The 18,985-nt window shown below is 53.2% G+C and overlaps 6 protein-coding genes across 6 annotated transcripts; 3 read left to right on the top strand and 3 right to left on the bottom strand.

The window, feature by feature from the left end:
• Positions 1-2,607: 2,607 nt before the first annotated feature.
• On the top strand, positions 2,608-3,849 carry Triagg1_10474 (uncharacterized protein; the record flags this gene model as incomplete). Its single annotated transcript, XM_062894549.1, has 3 exons — positions 2,608-2,797; positions 2,868-3,451; positions 3,568-3,849. 3 exons carry the CDS (start codon positions 2,608-2,610, stop codon positions 3,847-3,849), a joined length of 1,056 nt encoding a protein of 351 aa, XP_062750590.1.
• A 1,003-nt stretch (positions 3,850-4,852) lies between these two features.
• Positions 4,853-6,830, bottom strand: Triagg1_10473 (uncharacterized protein; the record flags this gene model as incomplete). Its single annotated transcript, XM_062894548.1, has 3 exons — positions 4,853-6,509; positions 6,624-6,713; positions 6,796-6,830. 3 exons carry the CDS (start codon positions 6,828-6,830, stop codon positions 4,853-4,855), a joined length of 1,782 nt encoding a protein of 593 aa, XP_062750589.1.
• A 486-nt stretch (positions 6,831-7,316) lies between these two features.
• Positions 7,317-8,547, top strand: Triagg1_10472 (uncharacterized protein; the record flags this gene model as incomplete). The annotated part of the gene is made up of 3 exons (XM_062894547.1): positions 7,317-7,461; positions 7,512-8,398; positions 8,464-8,547. The coding sequence occupies 3 exons, from the start codon at positions 7,317-7,319 to the stop codon at positions 8,545-8,547; spliced, it is 1,116 nt and encodes a 371-aa protein (XP_062750588.1).
• A 241-nt stretch (positions 8,548-8,788) lies between these two features.
• Positions 8,789-9,830, bottom strand: Triagg1_10471 (uncharacterized protein; the record flags this gene model as incomplete). The annotated part of the gene is made up of 2 exons (XM_062894546.1): positions 8,789-9,699; positions 9,785-9,830. 2 exons carry the CDS (start codon positions 9,828-9,830, stop codon positions 8,789-8,791), a joined length of 957 nt encoding a protein of 318 aa, XP_062750587.1.
• A 390-nt stretch (positions 9,831-10,220) lies between these two features.
• Triagg1_10470 (uncharacterized protein) lies at positions 10,221-11,326 on the top strand (the record flags this gene model as incomplete). The annotated part of the gene is made up of 3 exons (XM_062894545.1): positions 10,221-10,390; positions 10,543-10,991; positions 11,058-11,326. 3 exons carry the CDS (start codon positions 10,221-10,223, stop codon positions 11,324-11,326), a joined length of 888 nt encoding a protein of 295 aa, XP_062750586.1.
• A 1,337-nt stretch (positions 11,327-12,663) lies between these two features.
• Triagg1_10469 (uncharacterized protein) lies at positions 12,664-18,164 on the bottom strand (the record flags this gene model as incomplete). Its single annotated transcript, XM_062894544.1, has 2 exons — positions 12,664-17,680; positions 17,749-18,164. 2 exons carry the CDS (start codon positions 18,162-18,164, stop codon positions 12,664-12,666), a joined length of 5,433 nt encoding a protein of 1,810 aa, XP_062750585.1.
• Between the last annotated feature and the right edge of the window lie 821 nt (positions 18,165-18,985).

Raw genomic sequence — 18,985 nt, 5'->3', positions numbered from 1 at the left:
CAAGGCAGACGCAATCCAGGTTGGACAATGGACAAAGGGGGGCAATTTTCATATAGACTACAGGCTACGAAATTGGACATGATTGTGGCTTTGTCGAGCGAAGGATCAGGATCGTGAGGAGAGCAAACCCAACAAGCCCGAAGCAAAAGCAAAAAAAAAAAAAAAAAAAAAGAAAGAAAACCACTCAACGTTGGGCGCAGTTCTTCCTCCATGGGCAAATTACGAGAACTGGTCCATCTTTGTTCCAAGATTGGAAACCGCCGAGGAAATGCTCTTGGACAAAAGCAGAAGGTTTCTGGAAGGGCGGCGGCCGGAGCAAATCACGCAGCATGGCTTGGGTCGGGATCGGGGGTTTCTGAATGTGTTGACCCGGGTCTGATGATCAGCAGGCAAACCAGCGCTTGCTGATGGCATTTCATCATGCCGAACGAGCTAAAGGCATGCTAAGCAGAAGCCATTTTCTGGGGGGGCAGTGATGAGAAATCGGGCTTTTGACATGATTTGAGTTGAGCTGGATCTGGGGGTTTCTTTGCTGAAAAGAAAGTTGTACCACGTGCAGAGCTGCAGCGGTGAGTGCTTTTTGTCATGGATGCTGTTCTTTGATATTGTTGTTTTTCCACGTTGCCGCAGATGGCACATTGCAGCGCTGTTACGGAGTTTGCCAAGACGACGTGCTGTGGCAGTGCTGGAGTCGGTAAAGATTGATGCATGTTTCTCTGTGGAAATGGGAAATGGCTCGGGGCGATCTGGCAGTCTGGCCAGTGAAATGGGGTCAAGCGTCGATACGGAGAATACGGGCGGTCTCTTTGGGTCAGCCATGCAGGATCTGGAAGCTTGTTGTTGCGGTTGTCTTTGTTTGGCGATGGTGCCCAACTCCACCGAACGTGGCTTTGCTTTGGTCTTGATGTCCATACTGTACGAGTATCCTGTCGACATCACAAGTACTCTGTACAAGGGCACCGCTAGCCAACGACTAGCTGTTCCGTTACTGCCCGTCGAATAGAAGCCTCAATCGTCATGTCGGTCAATGGAAAAGGGATTCCAAAAAGTGAGGCTTCCATCCGTCCAGACCCTGGTCTAGGATAAACCGGCTTGATAACGCATGCGACCAACAAAGCAAATTGGGCACGATACGACACTGGGCTGTGTCAAAAGCAGCATGGCTTCGATTGCTTTTTCGTGGGAGGCGGAAACATGGATGGCAGGAATTGGCGATCAAGCCCGTTCGTTTATCTGCTACTGACGGATATTGGTACCTACCGTAGTACACATGTTGAAGCTGTCATAAGCTGACCGAAAGTGACAAGACATGGTTCTTATTGTTGCGCGGTGCCATGGTTGCTTTAGTACTCCTCGACCCATTCTGTATACATGGCAATCTGTCTTGTGCTTAACAAACCGAGGTCTTGGATGCCAGTCTTTAGCCGGGAGAAACAGCTCTTTCGCCTGGTGGTGGTTTCGAAACGGAGCGTGTCGCACGCCTTGGAGATTTTGTGCTTCCCCGTGCCGTTGAAACCGACCGGAACGATCAACCACGTCACACCATTGGAGCCCGCGGTTCTACTAAGCCTCTGCAAACTACTCCGGAAAAGGTACATGTGGCATGGCAGAAACGGGAGGCCAGAAAAAGCAAAATAGCAGAGAGAATTAAAAAAGAAGAGAGAAAAAAAAAGAGGGTGTCGAAAGCAACTTACACGCACAGAAACGCAATCCGCTTTTTCGCCTCCCCGCACGGCGATGCGGTGCCGAGTGTGGATTCTCCACCCACTTGCATTGATGGACGATTTGGCAAGGGTTCAAATCGGCTGTTGCCTCTTCCACTTCGTGCAAGTACAGAATGGGAATGAGGTACTGGGTTCATCGACGGCAATGCTGCTGCTGCTGCCGCTGCTGCTAGGCCGTGCTAGGAGGTAGATGCAGGCATGGATGTGTCGTATGTACATATACACAGTACGGCTAGGAGGACATCAAGGCTTCTGCTAAATCGGTGAGCAGGTGATGTGATGACGAGGCTGTGCAGCAGCTCTTTTAGTCCAAAGTACCGGCGCCATTGAAGGTTGGGCAGTACGGAGTTAGTACCTCCAGCGGTCATTCCCACCGGAAGTTGTTCCGAGTACCTTACCAATTGGGAGCACCAAGTACTCCGTACTACCTGACGGTTAATTTGTACCCAAGGGAAAGAAAGCATTGTCTGTGCTCCAAGGTTCTTGCCGTCTTTTTCCATTGGCAATGCCTCAGACAGTACCAAAGTACCAAAGTACCTCGTGCCTTCCTACACACACCCGTCGTGCTCGCGGTTACCAGGTTGTACGTCGTCGCGCTACTCTTGCAGCTACGACCTGGTCGGCTCCTGCTCGACGAACTAGGAATGCAACCACACCACGGAGCTGTCTGTCATTATATAAGATGTACTCAACAGCCACCCCAAAGCTCCTCCTCTTCCCTTAGCAGTGCTCTCTCTCCGCTACTGGACAGCGCTTCCATAGGATTTGTTTACTTTCATATCTTTTTTGCATAGGCTCAGCAACAAGCAACAAGCTGCGTTACTATAGCTGCTGCTTCTCTCCCAAAGTAACCTGATTGTCCCTTGCAATCGCCACCGCAAACATGTCTGCTGTCAACGGCGCTGGCCACAGCAGCACCTCCAAGGCCACTGACCAAGATGGCTCCTCGCTTCCCGGCTTCCAGCCCCAGAACAAGATGACGGTCCAGCCGCCTAAGGGAGACGACCTCCAGCGCAGCTATGCCGCTGAAGTTGGAGGCGAGGCCAACCCCAAGGGTTGGTACGGCAGCATGAGTACGTCATCGTCGTTCTATCATCACCCCAAATCCGATATGCTTCTTTTTCTGACTCGAGTTTCGGATAGTCAACAAACTTGGCGCATGTATCGGAACGCTGGGCGCAATTCCCTGCTGCGTCCTCTGCCCCAACCCTTATAAGCACGTCAACCAAGGCCATGTTGGTCTCGTCACCAAGTTCGGTCGTTTCTACAAGGCTGTCGACCCCGGTCTGATCAAGGTCAACCCCCTCAGCGAGAGGCTCATCCAGGTCGATGTCAAGATCCAGATCGCAGAGGTTCCTGAGCAAACCTGCATGACCAAGGACAATGTCACTCTGCGCCTGACCTCCGTCATCTACTATCACATTGTGTCTCCTCACAAGGCCGCTTTTGGCATTTCCAACGTCCGCCAGGCTCTGGTTGAGCGTACTCAGACTACTCTCCGTCACGTCGTGGGAGCTCGTGTGCTCCAGGACGTGATTGAGCGTCGTGAGGAGATTGCGCAGTCTATCGGGGAAATCATTGAGGATGTTGCCGCTGGCTGGGGTGTCCAAGTCGAGAGCATGCTCATCAAGGATATCCTCTTCAGCCAAGACTTGCAAGATTCGCTCTCGATGGCTGCCCAGAGCAAGCGGATTGGTGAAAGCAAGATCATCGCCGCAAAGGCCGAGGTAAGATTGCTACTTAGCTGGCAGCGACGTCGCCTGCTCCAAAGAAGAGATTTCTTTCCTTCTTTTAGTTGCGCAAGGCGAAGAATGAATCGGCTAACTCTCTTGCTCTTTTCTAGGTCGAATCAGCCAAATTGATGCGCCAGGCCGCCGATATCTTGAGTTCCGCTCCTGCTATGCAAATCCGTTACCTCGAGGCCATGCAAGCCATGGCCAAGTCCGCCAACAGCAAGGTCATTTTCCTTCCAGGAAGCAGTCAGCCTCTCAGTGGAGCCGCAATGAATGCTGCTCTGGGCGACTTTGCCCAGTCCGGTGAAGGCAGCACTGCAGCCAACACACGCGATTTTGGAGGTCAGGATTTCCAACAAGCCATGAACGCTCGTGTCGTGGAAAACTTCTAGTGCCGTGCCTCGAATGAGGGCCAGCTGCTGACTCTTTGAGTGGCTTTGGTGGTTTAGCGTGGTCTACTTGATTTCGAGAAGCGACTTCCATCGTTTTCAATGACGTCTACGACTTTTTCCCATCCGAGTCTCTTCAAGAGGAATGCCATGCCTTGCGCTTGCGATATTGCGACTCAGCTCTTTCGTTTCGAGTTTGTCATTGCGCCCCGTCGTTCTTACACGCTTGCTACGTCTCGTTTACGCTCGTTATGATGTGTTTTGTAATGTATGTTGATACCAAACAAAGGTGGAAGTGGATCTTGGGGAGAGGGAGAAAGATGATTGCTTGACATGTATGATACCCAAGATACCCAGGAGAATGATGGCCGATAGGCAACACATTAGTTAATAGCAGCTACTTTTGAAATTTAATGTAATCACTGTGATTCACTGCAAACCTCCTACTTCATCATTTATCACGAGAACGCATCCTACAGGGCTTGGTAAAATGTCATCATCATTGATCAAGAACGGTGTTGATTGAGGACCTCGGTAGCAAATTCCTTGAAACTTGACTTCCACGTCTCTTCATAGCCTCCCCCCTACTTGCCACCCATCTCTGGTGACAGCTTTGCTTTAGTAAAATAAAAGGAAAAAAAAAAGACAGTTTGTAGTAAACAAAGACCAAGCCACGCCTGTACCAGAAAAGATTTGATTTCCCTCCCCTAACGCCAGCCATATTAACAGTGACAGATTAGCCCGGAAGCCTCTCAAAGAATCTCAGGTATCACATATCTACATGACCACCCCATTGGTAATTCATGAGACCATCCAAGTCGATGCTGGTGTTTTAACCAGCTTCGCAAGATAGCCGAGAAAATGTTGCTTTTTAGATTTTTTTGGTTTCTTCTCTTCATCCAGATTTGCGATTCGATTCTCCAATTGGTGTTATATATACACACGATATAATGTGTGTGCGTGTGCAACATCTCAGTAGATTCGGCGCCTCTTCGAAGGGGGGACTCTAAGCGGCGAGAGATTCACGCTTCTTTTTCTGCTTCTTCTCCTTCTTGGACTCGGACTCGCCCTCGTCAGCCTTTCTCTTCTTCTTCTTCTCGGGTGTGGCCTCGGCGGGGACAGCCTCCTCAGCCTTGCGGAGCTTCTTCAGCTCCTTCTTGCTGAAGACCTTGGGGGTGCCGTCTTCGTTGAGCTGGACATCGCCGCGCTCGTACTTTCGCTTGAACTTCTTGACGGAGAGGCCAGAGAGCTCGGCCAGGCGCTCGTACTCTGCGCTCGAGAGCTTCTTCACTGACTTGGCGGGGGCCTCGTCATCATCATCGGAGTCTTCGGGGGCGTCTTCCATATCGACGTCATTCTCCTCGACGACCTCAATGACTGGCTTCTTGGTCTTTGACTTCTTGGTCTTGGGGGCGGGCTCATCATCTGCGTCACCCATGACGTGGTCGACAACGCCATCGGCATCGGCGCCGTATCTGCTGGTGTCCTTGAGAGTGAACTGTCCGGCAGCAACGATTTCTCCGGAAGGAGTCACGTTGGCGCCCTTGGGCAGAGGAGCCTTGCCCTCAAGACGGCGAAGGTAGTTCTCAAGCTTGATACGGCTGGTGAGGCCGAGGATAGCTCGCTGCTCCTCATCCTCCTCATCCTCGTCGCCAAGAGCATCGACACGGAGACCGAGGGCGACCTTGGCAGACAGCATACGGGCAATCTTGCCCTTGTTCTTGCCAGTAGCCTGGCCGACGAGAGAAGAGTGGTACATGATACCGTACTTGGGGGTGTCCTTCTTCGTCTTGAGAGCTCGGAAAAGAGCCTTCTCGGCGCCAAGAATCTGGATGGTGGAACCAGGGGCCTTGGCCAGGCTGAGGACGGAACCGGCGTGAGAAATGAGCCGGGCACCAACCAAGTAGCCGACCAGGGCAGTCAGGTTGGGGGCAATGGCGCGCATTCGGCTTTCCAGATAAGACGTGAGCTGAGCTCGGTACTCGGTAAACTTAATAACCTGGTCCGCGAGGTCAACAGCGTTTGTCAAATCCTCCTCGGTAATCTCGACACCCATGCTGAGCTCGGCAGACGCCTTCAAAGCAGCCTCGACATCTTCGGGGAGGATCTCGGAAAGGTCGGCATCCTTGAAGTTATCGCGCATGCCAACATGTCGAACGACACGGGCGTAGGCCAGGTTGTCATTGAGGGTCTTGGCCATCTCGGGGAAGTGCCATCCGTACCACTCCTTGGTCCTCATAGCGTAGACATTGAGTTCCTTGTCAATATCATCGAGCATCTTGATGGCCTGGATGACCATCGAGTCAACCTTGTCAGGAGAGAACTTGAGCTTGTGGCGAGACATTGAGTGCGAAAGACCAAGGGTCATGCGGTCAATGACGTCCTGGTCGAGGCCGGGGATGAGAGACGAAACGTGTTCTCGAACGGCTCGGAAAAGGTCCATTGTTTCGGTGCCAGCGACCGGAGAGACGTTGAGCTTGGGCAGGTTGGAGATGGCAGTGCCCAGCTTCAGGTCGGCAACAGCCAGGGAAGCCTTCTTCTCGGCCTGGAGATCCTCCAGCAGAGAGCTGAGGAGAGGAGGAATCTGGCCTTGGCTAAGGGCGGCGGCCTCTTCCAAGGCCATGGCGGCGCTGTCGAACTTGACAAATTTCTTGAGCTTGAGCCTGTTCGCGACAGTCTGTTAGTCCAAAGAACAAAAAAAAAAGTGAAGAATTGATCAAGGTGAAGAAAAAGGTAGCCATCACGCAGGGTAAAGACAATTGCCAGGTAAATCTTACATCTCAACGAGGCGCTCAGGCTTTCCCAGCTCAGCCGCGAGATCGGCATTCTTGAGCATCTTCTTGTCGGTCGCCTTCAACAGACCGTAGCTATAATCCTGTCAGTCGCCATTCACACCCACGCGATCAAGCGAATGCTGGGAGGGAAGCGCTCGCGGCTGGGGAAACTGACCCTGCAGGCGTCTCGGCAAGAACAAAGAGAGACATGGTGAATGATTGGGGCTCTCTCTACGACTCTTGCGCTTGTCGATTGGATCCTTCTTCTTCCCGGGTCCCAATTGAAGGGTGTTGTTGTGCGTGAGGATTCAGGGAAGAAGCCGACCAAGATTTTGGTTTTTTTTTTGGAAATTTTTCAGTCGAAGCTTAAGTCTCCACCCAAAATTTTTGGCCTTGCATTGGTGCTAATGCTTGCAAGTGGGATGGACCGCCGGGCGTCGGCGCTACAGAAAGTCCGGGAGGCTTCTGGACCACTCACGTGGGAAGCTGTGTCACTGCAATTACGCCTCTGGTCGCCGGCCATGCAGAAGTAAGTTCCGAAGATACATACGACAAAGGCAAGCTCTGATAGCACCGCTCTACCTACTTAGGATCCCGGGACACCGCTCGTTTTGCCCTCAATCTTGCCCGTCCATCATCGCCCCGAGGATATCTGAAGAGTAGAAAAGATGGAAGGCCTCTTATTCAACGTGAACAATGGGTGAGCAGCTCCAACATGTGCCTGCTTTGAGCGTTACTGACGGGGGGCGCAGCTACGTCGAGGGCATTGTTCGCGGCTATCGCAACAACCTTCTCACCACACCCGCCTACAGCAACTTGACACAATGCGAGACCATCGATGGTATGTAGAGGCTGCCGACAGTACAGTCGCTCACTATTAACGCTTCCCAGACCTGAAGCTGCAGCTTGGCCCTGCCTACGGCGACTTCCTTGCATCCCTTCCCCCGAACCCGTCAACATCGGCGCTCGCCTCCAAGACGACAGACAAGCTCATCTCGGAATTCCGATATGTGCGCGCTAATGCTACCGGATCCCTGGCCAAGTTCATGGATTACGTGACGTACGGCTACATGATTGATAACGTTGCCCTTCTCATCACCGGCACCCTTCACGAACGAGACACGCGAGAGCTCCTCGAGCGATGCCACCCACTGGGTTGGTTTGAGACCATGCCCGTGCTTTGCGTCGCGACCAACGTGGAGGAGCTTTACAACAGCGTGCTGATCGAGACTCCTCTTGCTCCATACTTCAAGGGCAGCCTCAGCCACCAGGACTTGGATGAGCTCAACATTGAAATCGTCCGAAACACGCTCTACAAGAACTATCTCGAAGACTTTCACAATTTCGTCAACACCCACTCCGATATGGCTGGCACACCTACTGCTGAGGTCATGTCCAACATCCTTGAGTTCGAGGCTGACCGCCGAGCCATCAACATCACGCTCAACTCCTTCGGCACTGAGTTGACCAAGGCCGACCGCAACAAGCTGTATCCGACCTTTGGAAAGCTGTATCCCGAGGGCACCTTGATGCTCTCTCGAGCCGATGATGTTGAGGGTGTGCGTCTTGCCGTCGATGGCGTTCATGACTACAAGACTTTCTTCGATGCCGTGTCTCTTGGTGGCTCGTCCGGCCCTGGCAACATGGGCGGTGGTTCTGCCGATGGCAAGAGCCTGGAGGACATGTTTTACCAAAAGGAAATGGAGATTTCCAAAGATGCATTCACACGACAGTTTACCTATGCCATTGTTTATGCATGGGTCAAGCTTAGAGAGCAGGTATGTGTCATCTTGCTGCCATATGATGAGAATGGCAAACAGATCAAAGCGCTAACTTGTTCCAGGAAATTCGCAACATCACATGGATTGCTGAGTGTATAGCTCAGAACCAAAAGGACCGCATTGGAAACTTTATTAGCGTCTTCTGAGCGGCTCATAAACTGATGATGTATTGTCTTGGTGTAGTGTTTGGGTGTAGCATAATATCGTCGTTTCGTTTCGAGTAATTGCACGGGAAGGGTTCTTTCAGACTAGGCGCATATGGAAGAGGCGAATGATTGACATGGGCAATCACGCATCCTCTGATGGGCTCTATTGTACATATACAGATGCTTTAAACTATTCCTACAACGCTTTTCGTTTTTTTTTATATCTTCAACCCCCTCCGCTTCACATATCGATTTGTCCCTTCCATGTGGCAGGCGTGAGACCCAGCTTCTCAAGCATGTTTGTCCACCTCTCACTGCCCCTCTCTTTCCGCTCCATGTATTGCAGCAGCTTCTGGCGCCTGTGTACGAGCAATCTCAAATTCCTCTTGTTGTGCATGTCCTTGTAACCTCGGTTGATTGCCAGCCCTTCGGAGACTGCTCTAATCTTGGCAGTCAGGATGGCGATCTGCACCTCTGAACTGCCAGTGTCTGGACCGGCACGGCCAGGCATTGGTGTGGTGTTTGGCGAAATGGACTGCGGCTTTGGCTTGAGGAATGTGTCGGTGTTGTGTCGTCCAAACTCATCAACGATGCGTCTGACGTTGGCGTGGAATCGGTCCCGTGCGCTGCCGTTGCTCAAAGCCGTGATCCTCCGCAGGGCCTCGACGGCTTTCTGGTGCTTCTGGTTGTGTGCTTGCTTCCTCTCCTCCTCCGTGCTGGGGTCCATTTGCGATTCCACGACCCCGACCATGGGCTTCGTCAGGGCATAGGCGTGCTTGACCGCATCCTCGAGCTCAGCATCGCTAAGGAAGTGGTTGCGCAGCCCGGGCGTCGTGGGCAGGTCTCTTGGCTCCTCGAGGGCATTCCCGCTTGCGTCTCTGGGCACTGCGCTCAGCGGGCTCTGGCCAGCCGAGTCGAGGGACTCGAGGAACGGCGTCAATCTCCCTCGCACGGGATCCCCCCATGCCTCGTCCCGCTGCTTCTGGAGCTCGTCCTGCCTCTTGAGGTTGGCGGCTTTGCGCTGCTGGGCCTGCGCCCACTTGTACGGATCCTGCTTTGCCTTCTTCTTCTTCTCTCGCATGGAGAGATTGGCCTTTTGGACGAGGGGGAGGAAGGCCTGTGTCGTCGGTGTCGTCGCAGGCCGCAGGCACACTAACAAGGCTCGATTAGCGACGATGTCCTACCAACCACCTCAAAGCCGGTGGTTCTCAGCGAAGCAACAGGGAGTATATCGTACAATTGACTGTGCCCAGCCGCTGCAGCAGGTCTATTCTAGGCGCCATGGTTGATATTGGAGATGCGGTGCTATCTCTCTATCCCACCTCTCGCAACCGGGCCATCAAAATTTCGCCGATAGTACATGGATCAACCCACGATTTCAACAAAACTTGCTGACTACTCAAAAGTCCCCACTTCTGCGGAAATGGAAAAATGCTGCCTTAGTCATCAATTCACGTGCAGCTCGAAGACGCCCGACAGCCTCAAACTAGCGAAAGCAGCTAGTCCGTTACCATACTAGTGCGCTCAGGGCTGGCGGCACACACACTTTTCGCAAATTGTCAGTAGCCCTCGCGAACTTTTGCGAAACTTTGCTCGAACCGTCAAAGCATCGCCGCCTTCTTGCCTCCTTCAACGACCAACTTTTTCCCACCACCAAGGAAAAATCAGTCAAGATGGCTCCCGCTAACCTGCCGTCCATTTTCAATGCCACGTCCCAGGACATCGAGATGCTCCTGGCGGCCCAGTGCCACCTCGGTTCCAAGAACCTCCAGGTGCACATGGAGCCTTACCTGTGGAAGACCCGTGTCGATGGTGTCAACGTCCTGAACATTGGCAAGACCTGGTGCGTTTTTTTTTCCTAGCTGGAGGGAGGGGGAAGAAGAAGAGGAGAAGCAGAAGAATGCGAAAGACAATGAGAAGAAGAAAACAAGAGCTTCTGGGAGAGGAAATTCATGTGCAGCGCAACGGGGATGCTAACCACCTTCGATTTCATAGGGAGAAGATTGTCCTGGCCGCCCGTATCATCGTCGCCATTGAGAACCCGGCCGACATCTGCGTCATCTCTGCCCGTCCCTACGGTCAGCGTGCCGTCCTCAAGTTCGCCGCCCACACCGGTGCCTCCCCCATCGCTGGTCGCTTCACCCCCGGTAGCTTCACCAACTACATCACCCGTTCCTTCAAGGAGCCCCGCCTGATTGTCGTGACCGACCCTCGCACCGACGCCCAGGCCATCAAGGAGGCCAGCTACGTCAACATCCCCGTCATTGCCCTCTGCGACACCGACTCCCCTACCGAGTACGTCGACGTTGCCATCCCCACCAACAACAAGGGTCGCCACGCCATTGGTACCGTCTGGTGGCTCCTTGCCCGTGAGGTTCTCCGTCTCCGTGGAACCATCTTCAACCGCGAGACCCCCTGGGACGTCATGGTTGATCTGTACTTCTGTATGTTTTGAAATATTCCTCTACCCGGATCCGTTGAACCCCCCACAAGCTAACCAAGTAACACAGATCGCGACCCTGAGGCCGAGGCTGAGGAGAAGGTTGAGGAGGAGAAGCTCATCACCGCTACTGAGGAGGAGGCCCCCGCTGCCGTCGAGTCTGGCTTCCCCGCCGCTGGTGGTGACTGGGAGGCTCCCGCTGCCGGCTTCGCTGGTGCTAACCCCACTGGCTGGGACGGTGCCGGTGCTGTTGCCGGTGCCGGTGCCGGCCAGGACTGGGCCGCCGCCTCTGGTACTCAGGAGTGGGCTGCTGAGGCTCCTAAGGAGAGCCAGTGGTAAGCGATGCGGTATCTGGGCAAAAGGGGCGATGGGGAAGCTTGTATTCCACGGAGCGTGGTAAATCTGGGCGACCTGATCAACAAAGGGGGGGAGGCGTTTTTTCCGGCTTTGCAACGGCGGGTGGTCTCGGAATTTCCTTTTGGGTCTTGAGCTGGCTGCACTGATGAGGGAAAGATACTCTCCCCTTTCGCTTCCAGTGAGGGAAGAGGGAAAGCCCTGTGCGGCTGCTGGGGGCGGACTTAATCGTTGCCTCGCCCAAAGGTCCTTGATTTTCCTGCGGTGCATTAAAAGGGTTTTATACAGCCGACCATGGTGAAGGATTAAAAAAAAAGAGAATTTAAAGATATCCCCTTTACAAAGCTTCCACCCTCGTGCTATTAAACTGTCTGTAAAGTCCTTTCTCATGAGCAATGAGTGTACATCCATCGTAATGAAGGAGAGTGAACCGGCCACAAAGCGTTTTTAAAAGCGAACTTTCTTTGTATTCTATGGGCAACCGAACTCGGTGCCAACTATAGGCAGGTATGTATATATCCTCCTTCAAAGGCTGTATATATGTGTGTCCTATACGCTATCACCCAAATTTATCCACAATGCCCCCAGTATTGGTATCTAAGCCTCCTATTTGTTATATCCTTCTTTATACTCCCACGCCTGAAAAAAAAAAGATAGAGAGAAAAGCAATCCGAAACAAATAAAACTCAAGTGAAGAGACAAGGGGGGGATATTTAAAAAAAAAAACCCAAAGAGAAAAAATGACAGCCTGATCAACAGAGGAAAGAAATCTCGCCTAGGAGTGCAGTAACATTGTTTTAAATCGAAGCAGCAATGGTCGTGGTGATGCCAGCAGTGGCCAGCTGTTGGTTGTTGTTTTTCTTCTCCTTCCTCTCATTTTCTGCCTTTCAAGTTCATTCGTTATATGGTATCGTCTTGGCAAATGCCCCTGAAATAGACACGAACAAAAAGAAAGCAACAAGGATAGACAGATAGATAAAGGTAGCAAAGAGTAATATGCCACGCAAACTAATGTGTTGCCCCAAGTCGCGCGCCCTTCTTCTCTCATAGGCCGCTGCAACTGAGCCAAGTCACAGGGATAGGGAATTATGAAGTTCCCTCCAGTCAGGTCAGACGTGGTATGACTTCTATATCCATGCAAGCAACAAAAAAAATGGACAAAAGGGACGCGTGAGAAGCATAGTAGAGTAATGTGTGTATGGAGAGAGATGGAGATGCAGCTGGGTGCTATCTGCTTGCGGTATGGTGGAACTCCGTGACACCAAGTATGAAAAAAAAAAGAGAGAGAAGGTGGTAGATGTTGAGCGGAAGGAGAAAGGGGCTTACTCCAGAGCCTCAGAATGTCGTCGAATCTCATCGTCGTTCAGTGCGCCCATCCAGAGACATCGTTCCGTGATGCCTTCGATTGGTTGGAAAGTGTACCGCGTGCTAGCCTCCAGCAGCCTCAACAGTGTCTTTACTACAGCTGCGCCAATACGGCATCGTTCAAAATTGATGAGCGGCGGAGTAGTTGGCGAGCTGGCAATCTCAGAGGGCCGTTGCGCGTTAAAGAGAAGGTCATGCGTGTAAATGCCGACGAATGGAATGCAGCCCCCGTCTGAACCAACCTCCATTTCAGCTCGAAGGCTATAAAAGTTTCGCGAGGGGGTGACGAGGGCCTCGAGTTCGCCGAGGGTATTCAGGTCACGAGCCGGAACCAAATCCCACGTCTTTGACAGACGGGCGACTTCAGCACTGGACAATGCGATGGTGAGCTGCGCCAAGGTGGCGAAATTGCGATACCGCCGACAATGCGCAGCAATGTGAATGAGCTTAATGATGCATCGAGCTCGCTCTTCAATGTGCTGGGTCAGGACAATCTCGGAAATGGCCCACTTGACCATGATATTGAATCGTGCAACAACAACTTCGACTCCGTGGGCATTGGTGTTTCTCAAAAAGTCGACCCATGAGCGGGAATCGTTGCTGGTGGCATTTCTCCAGTTCATCTCAATTAACTCTCTCCAGTCTATGTCGTTGAGAGCATCCTTCTCTATAAGGGTGAACTGCTGAGCCAAGATATCGGATTCAAACGCCAGGATAAATGGCAGATGGATTGAATACTTGAGCGTATTCGGAGTCTCTGGTTGAGGCAAGGGGGGAAGAGCTTCCGAAGTGCGTGGAGGCACATGCTCAGCTGTGTTGGGGCCATCTTCAAATATTGCCGGCGAGAGGGGGAGAGGTGTGCGGGTCCATGTTTGATCCAGATCCAGGGATCTCTCCGTGTTCGTCAACACCGGACTCATCATCACCGGGCTCATCGCCAATGCTTGAGCGAGTGTCATAGGAGCAGAGGAAGAATTTGACCGAGGCGTCGCGACGGGATCTCCGAATGGATGTGGCTGTGATGATATAGAAAATACGCCCGCTCTCTCGCGGGAATTGTTCGAGCCCTCATCCTCAGAGGGGGAGAGCTCAGAAGAGAGATCTGAGCCGCCAACGCTAGCATCTTCCAAGAAGGTCTGATCATCTGCCACTGGGAGAGAAGCCGTCTTCCGGGTCTTGACCCTCTCAATACTATCCGTTTTTTGGACAAAATCAAAGGAGAGGTGAGAGCTGGAGGCTTGGTGGGAGGCTTGATGACTTCTTGTCGCAAGATCTGAAGTAGCAGCATCATCCTCATCAGATGAACCGCGAAGAACTGATCGATCGGTCCACCGGGAAGTCCCTCTGTTGCTTCGACCATCATCAGTCAGACCCCTCTCAAGCAAAGGTATAGAGCAGTATGACTCGTCAGAGTCGGCGGTCAAGAATGAGCGAGTTTCAAGCGTGGCTATCCTGCTATGGGCAATCAAGGTATCCCGGTTCTGCGCAGTACCCAGTGGCTGTTTTCCTTTATCCCAAGAGCGGTATCCGTCATCCATTCCGCCCGCTTCACTCTCCTGGCTTTGGTTCTCGCTGGCATAAGAATCAGCTGTGGCTGCTTGTCCGCCAAATTCATTTGCGTCTATCATGGCTGTTTGTCTGAGCTGCTCAAAGGATTTTGGTTTTGGCTGATATCTGCCCTCCAGCTTCAGCAAGGCAGACTCAATTCCGCCGTCCTCCTCATCGGGTATCTGTGCCAGTTTCCGGGCCTCTATTTCAAACGATGGACGCATAATGGGCTTGGATGAATGTGTACTAAACAAAGACAAGTGCCGCTTGGCAGGCTTCTCGGTCAACTGACCAACGGAAAAAATCTCCTGTCTCTCACGAGGGTGGTGGTCTCCCACTCCAGAGAAACTGCGATCGTCATCGTCCTGCTCGGTATGAGTACCAAGGAGATACGAGCTCCGAACAGAATCGGTGTAATTTGTCAAGGAGCCAACGGAGTGGGATTTCCGAACTGTTGGATGATTATTCAGGCCGCCCGCGTTGTTGACTGCAGCTCTCAAATAGCCGCCAGGACGCCGTCGAATTATGCGAGGCGGCTCAACGGCGGGAGCCTGATATTCTCTGTCCAACAGGGAAGAATCTGTCGTGGCGTCAAAGCTCCGAGCTGTAGAATGCCGCTCGAGATGGCTGCCAAACGAAGCATGGCGCCGAAAGGAGTAGCTTGATTGTTGAGTATTCGTAGACTGGTTTCTCCTATGTACCCGCAGCGTTGCCCGGCCGAGGGGCGGGCGGCGCTGAATGCTGCGACGCATCGTCGAAAAGGAGACTCGGCTCATATCATCTGACTGCCCTTGGCTATAGGTGCGACCCAACGTTGCCATATCCGGGACGAACGGCGGCAAGGACTCCCTCTGGGAGGCAGAAGGCAGAGACACGAGTTGGTCGAGTAGGTACGACGATCTCCGTGGTGTTCCTGCCATGAGCTGCGCGGGGGGCGTCGTAGGGGGCGTCGGATCACCACCAGCTGTTAAAAAGGAGCCCACGGATAATCCACCGGCGGCGGGGTTGAAGGTGGCAGCAGGAAGTCTGTCACGTATGCCTGGCATATCGAAAGGAACAGTATCATCAACAATGACGATGGATTGGCTTCCAGCAGTGAGGCCCATGTCACTCATAGGTCGCGACCTCCGATTCTGAGGCAAATAATCGCCGGTGCTTGACTCCATATGTGCAACTGAATACTCCACGTGCCGCCGACGCCTGGTTGAAGCAGGGGTTGGAGCAGGTCTCGGGACGCCCAAGCGTTCTGCTTCGGCAGCTTCCTCTTCTTCACGGATGGCCCTCTTGAAGTCTTCAGCCACTTCGGCCCCGAGCACGTCAATCCTCACCTGGGGACGACTAGTAGTCTGGGCGTAGCCGCCCTGCGTGAGGATGGTTGGCCCAGGCAGCTGGTCGATACTGACGGTGTGGGCACTCAGGGAAGCGACGGCAGGCAAACTTGTGTGTGATCCAGATGACCACTGCCCTCGGTTATTCAAGGCGCGTCGAACACCGCCCAGGAACTTCTTCATTCCAGATCCAGACATGGCCACACCGAAGATCCGGTCTTTGGGAGCATTGCGGGATACGGGCTGGAAGATGGTGGTCTGCCTATTGTCGCCAGTGGGGGTACCAGACTCAATGTCGACAAACGGCTGACCTGGCGGGAGAATGTTGCCTCGAACAAGATTTCCTGCGGATTGCAATATCATGTGCAAATCAACGTCTTGCGACGAGAGGTGATCCGAGCCAGGGCCTCTTATAGAGTCGGTGGCGCTGTTGCTACGTCCATGACTTTGAGCCGGTCGAACACGTTTGCCAGCAAGCGCCTTGGGAGTTGTTGCTATAGCTCCCGGTGGCAAGATGGGAGACGTCGAGTAAACAGGATGAGCTGCTAGTGGCTGGCTAGAGTTGGGATTCAGTGATCTCACGTTCTTGGTTGGGAATGAACAAGACACAATGTCCATGCTTGCGATGCTAAGCGGCGAAGCGGGTCCGTTGCTCACCATAGTGGTGGTGATTATCTGATGCTCGGGGGTTCCTGGGCGATGATCCGATACAGCAAAGTCTCCGAAATGGGCCGTCGTAGGGATATCTTCAACGCTCGAGTTTGCAGCGTCGCTTAAACCGTCGGGTATGCCAGACACGGCCTGCCACTGGGGAGGATCTACTCCCTCCCTTTCCCAAAAGGTAGGGTCTAGGTTGGGATCTCGATATCCAGCAATGCCCCCAGGGGCAACTGGGGCTCCAGGTCCCAGAGAGTCGTCGAAATCGGGGCCATCCCAGTAGTGGGCACAGATCCGTCGCCAACATTTTTTGAGTTCCGTCAGTATCTTGAGCTGAACTCTACGCTCCCTCGCATCCTGAGACAGTTCGTCAAAGAGATCGTTGAGCAGAATGCAGAAGATGACACGAAGATCGTAGTCCAGGACGAAGTCATCGACAAAGTAGTTGAGGATCCAGTGCCGCATGGCGACAAAAGTTCGAACGCGGACAATCATGCCAATCTCGTCGGTTCGTTCTAGAGCCCACCGAAGCCTCGCCATGAGCATTCGCAACAGGATGCCCGGCTCTAGAAAGGCTCTGAAAGTCAAGAAGAAATCCGAGATCAGCTCGTAGTCTAAGAAGCTTGGAGATGTGATCTCAGCAACCAGTCGGGAAGGGGTCGCGGCAGTGACGGATCCACTGGGCGAGTAGCGTACTATCAATTTATCGTCGCAAGTGGGTTTGAAGGTGAGTTCGTCAAACATGTCGGGTTCAATGATGAGGTGTGTAGATGCATATGTAGAGGGCACAACACGCGGCTGTCGAGTTGATGCTTGCGAGGATGCGTGAGAGGTTCGAGGGAAGCGGAGTTTTGGAATGACAAGATGGCTGGGTCGTCTGGATCTCAAGCCACTCAGCGGGACACCGAGGCTTCTCTCCGACGAATGATACATGGATGCGCGGCTGTTGGAACGGAAGTCATCGGTGGGAGCGTAGGAAGAGCCTCTCAGCATGGGAGTGCCCCTGGTCGAGAACCGCGGCGTCCCTAATTTCCAAGATGGAATGTTGATGTTGAGCATCGGTACGCCATCAACATCCAAGTCTTCCAGGTGTTCGGTCGTCTTGGGCCGATGATCATCCCCATAGGTTGGCTTTGTGATGACAATTCTATATCCATCCGTATCGGTACCAGTGGGCGAATTGAAGTCGCGAATCGTACCGTCCGACACAGCTCTGCGGTGCTGCGACGTAAGATTGCTGATATCTGGAGCGTAGGCGGGAGGGATGATGGATGTTCTCGGCGTAGGCGTGAATTGGTTCTCATGACGGTCCGCTGTCAAGTTGGGGGGTTCGTCGCTATTCTCTGGATATGCACCCTCTAAGCCGGCAGTACCAGGCGGCGTGATGGGGAACGTGAAATTGGGTTGGGGATATCTCTTGTTTCCACGGCGGACAGAGGGTCTGGGGGGGAATATTAGCAAAGGGAGGTTTTTGACGAGTTGAAAGTTGAAACAAGCCCGCATGCGTACCTTAGAAACAGTTTGCCATTATTCCCGACATTGGCAACGGTAAATTGACGCCCTTCACGGCCAGCCGAAGCGCCATCTGGCACTACATCCCACCGGTCACGTTCTTCATCTCGCTTCCCTATCGAGAGTGTTCTGCTGATAGATTTCTGCTCAGTCAAGGGCACAATTGGTCGGCCAGTAGCCGACACTTTGCGGGTCACCTTGCCCAACGGCTTTGGTGGTGATGTTGCCTTTGCATCCACAAGGTCCCCAGAGGGCTGTCTCCGCCCAATGTTGTCATCTTTTGCTGCTCCAGCGGCCTGAGTTGCAGTTTGTATGGTTCTGAGTTGTGGTGCCTTGCGCCGTTTCATCGACGGTTTCGATCTCAACGCGTGGGATGGCCGCGCCGCCACAAGAGGAGGCTCGGCAGCATCCATGGCCCATCCAATGTTATGATGGGACGGAGCTCGTGTTGCTCAAGGATAGCGCTTCTGGAGGGCCATTGAAAAGAAGAGCGTCAGCGGCTGTACTCTCGAAAGGAGACAGATCTCGGGGGAAAAGCAGCCGGAAGCCAAGGTGTCGCGATGGCAGACGGCGCGGCAACGACGGGCCTCTGTCCCGGCATGGGTTGGCGGAATAGGAGTAAAGTGTGCGGTTTATGACAGAAACAGGTGCGCGACAAGGCTGAGGCCGAGCAGGCAGAGACAAGCCAATGCAGACGCTGGTGGACAGAGCGAAGGAGCGAGGCAAGCTATACTTACCAACTGACGCCATGCAGGCACACGGCAGAGAATGGTTCAAGAAGTGGACAGTCGCCGAGCCCTTACCACTCTGCGTTCAGTGACTGGTATCGGATCGAGAGAATCGCTTGTACTGCACGATATGGTGTCGGGATCGGATCGAGGAGCGTGTCGTGTCGTTTCGTGGGGTATCGTATTGTATTGTACTGCACTAGGTAGGTAGAGTTCGTGCTGGTAGTAACAGCGGCGGTATCGAGGCGTCTCGCGCGGCAATTCGATGGGCAAGTTGAGGTGGGAAGTGTCAAAACTTTGCGAAGCTACGGCACAGCGCAAGACAGTCGCGGACAGGCATGGCAGCGGCAGCGGCAGCGGCAGCGGCAGAGGAGAGAAAGACCTAGAACTAGCAGGGGTGCCTGTGTCTGTGTCTGGACTGCTTCTGGTCTGGGATGGCACAGACAGATGGTTTGCCAGCCGTGCCTCGTGAGGGCCGGCTTCTGGGGGAGAGAATTTGACGGGAG

This window comes from Trichoderma aggressivum (genome assembly GCF_033847375.1).
Source record: "Trichoderma aggressivum f. europaeum strain CBS 100526 chromosome Unknown scaffold_074, whole genome shotgun sequence".
Lineage (NCBI taxonomy): Eukaryota > Fungi > Ascomycota > Sordariomycetes > Hypocreales > Hypocreaceae > Trichoderma > Trichoderma aggressivum.
The sequence above is the reverse complement of the archived record's forward strand: the minus strand, read 5'-3'. Positions and strand labels throughout refer to the sequence as shown.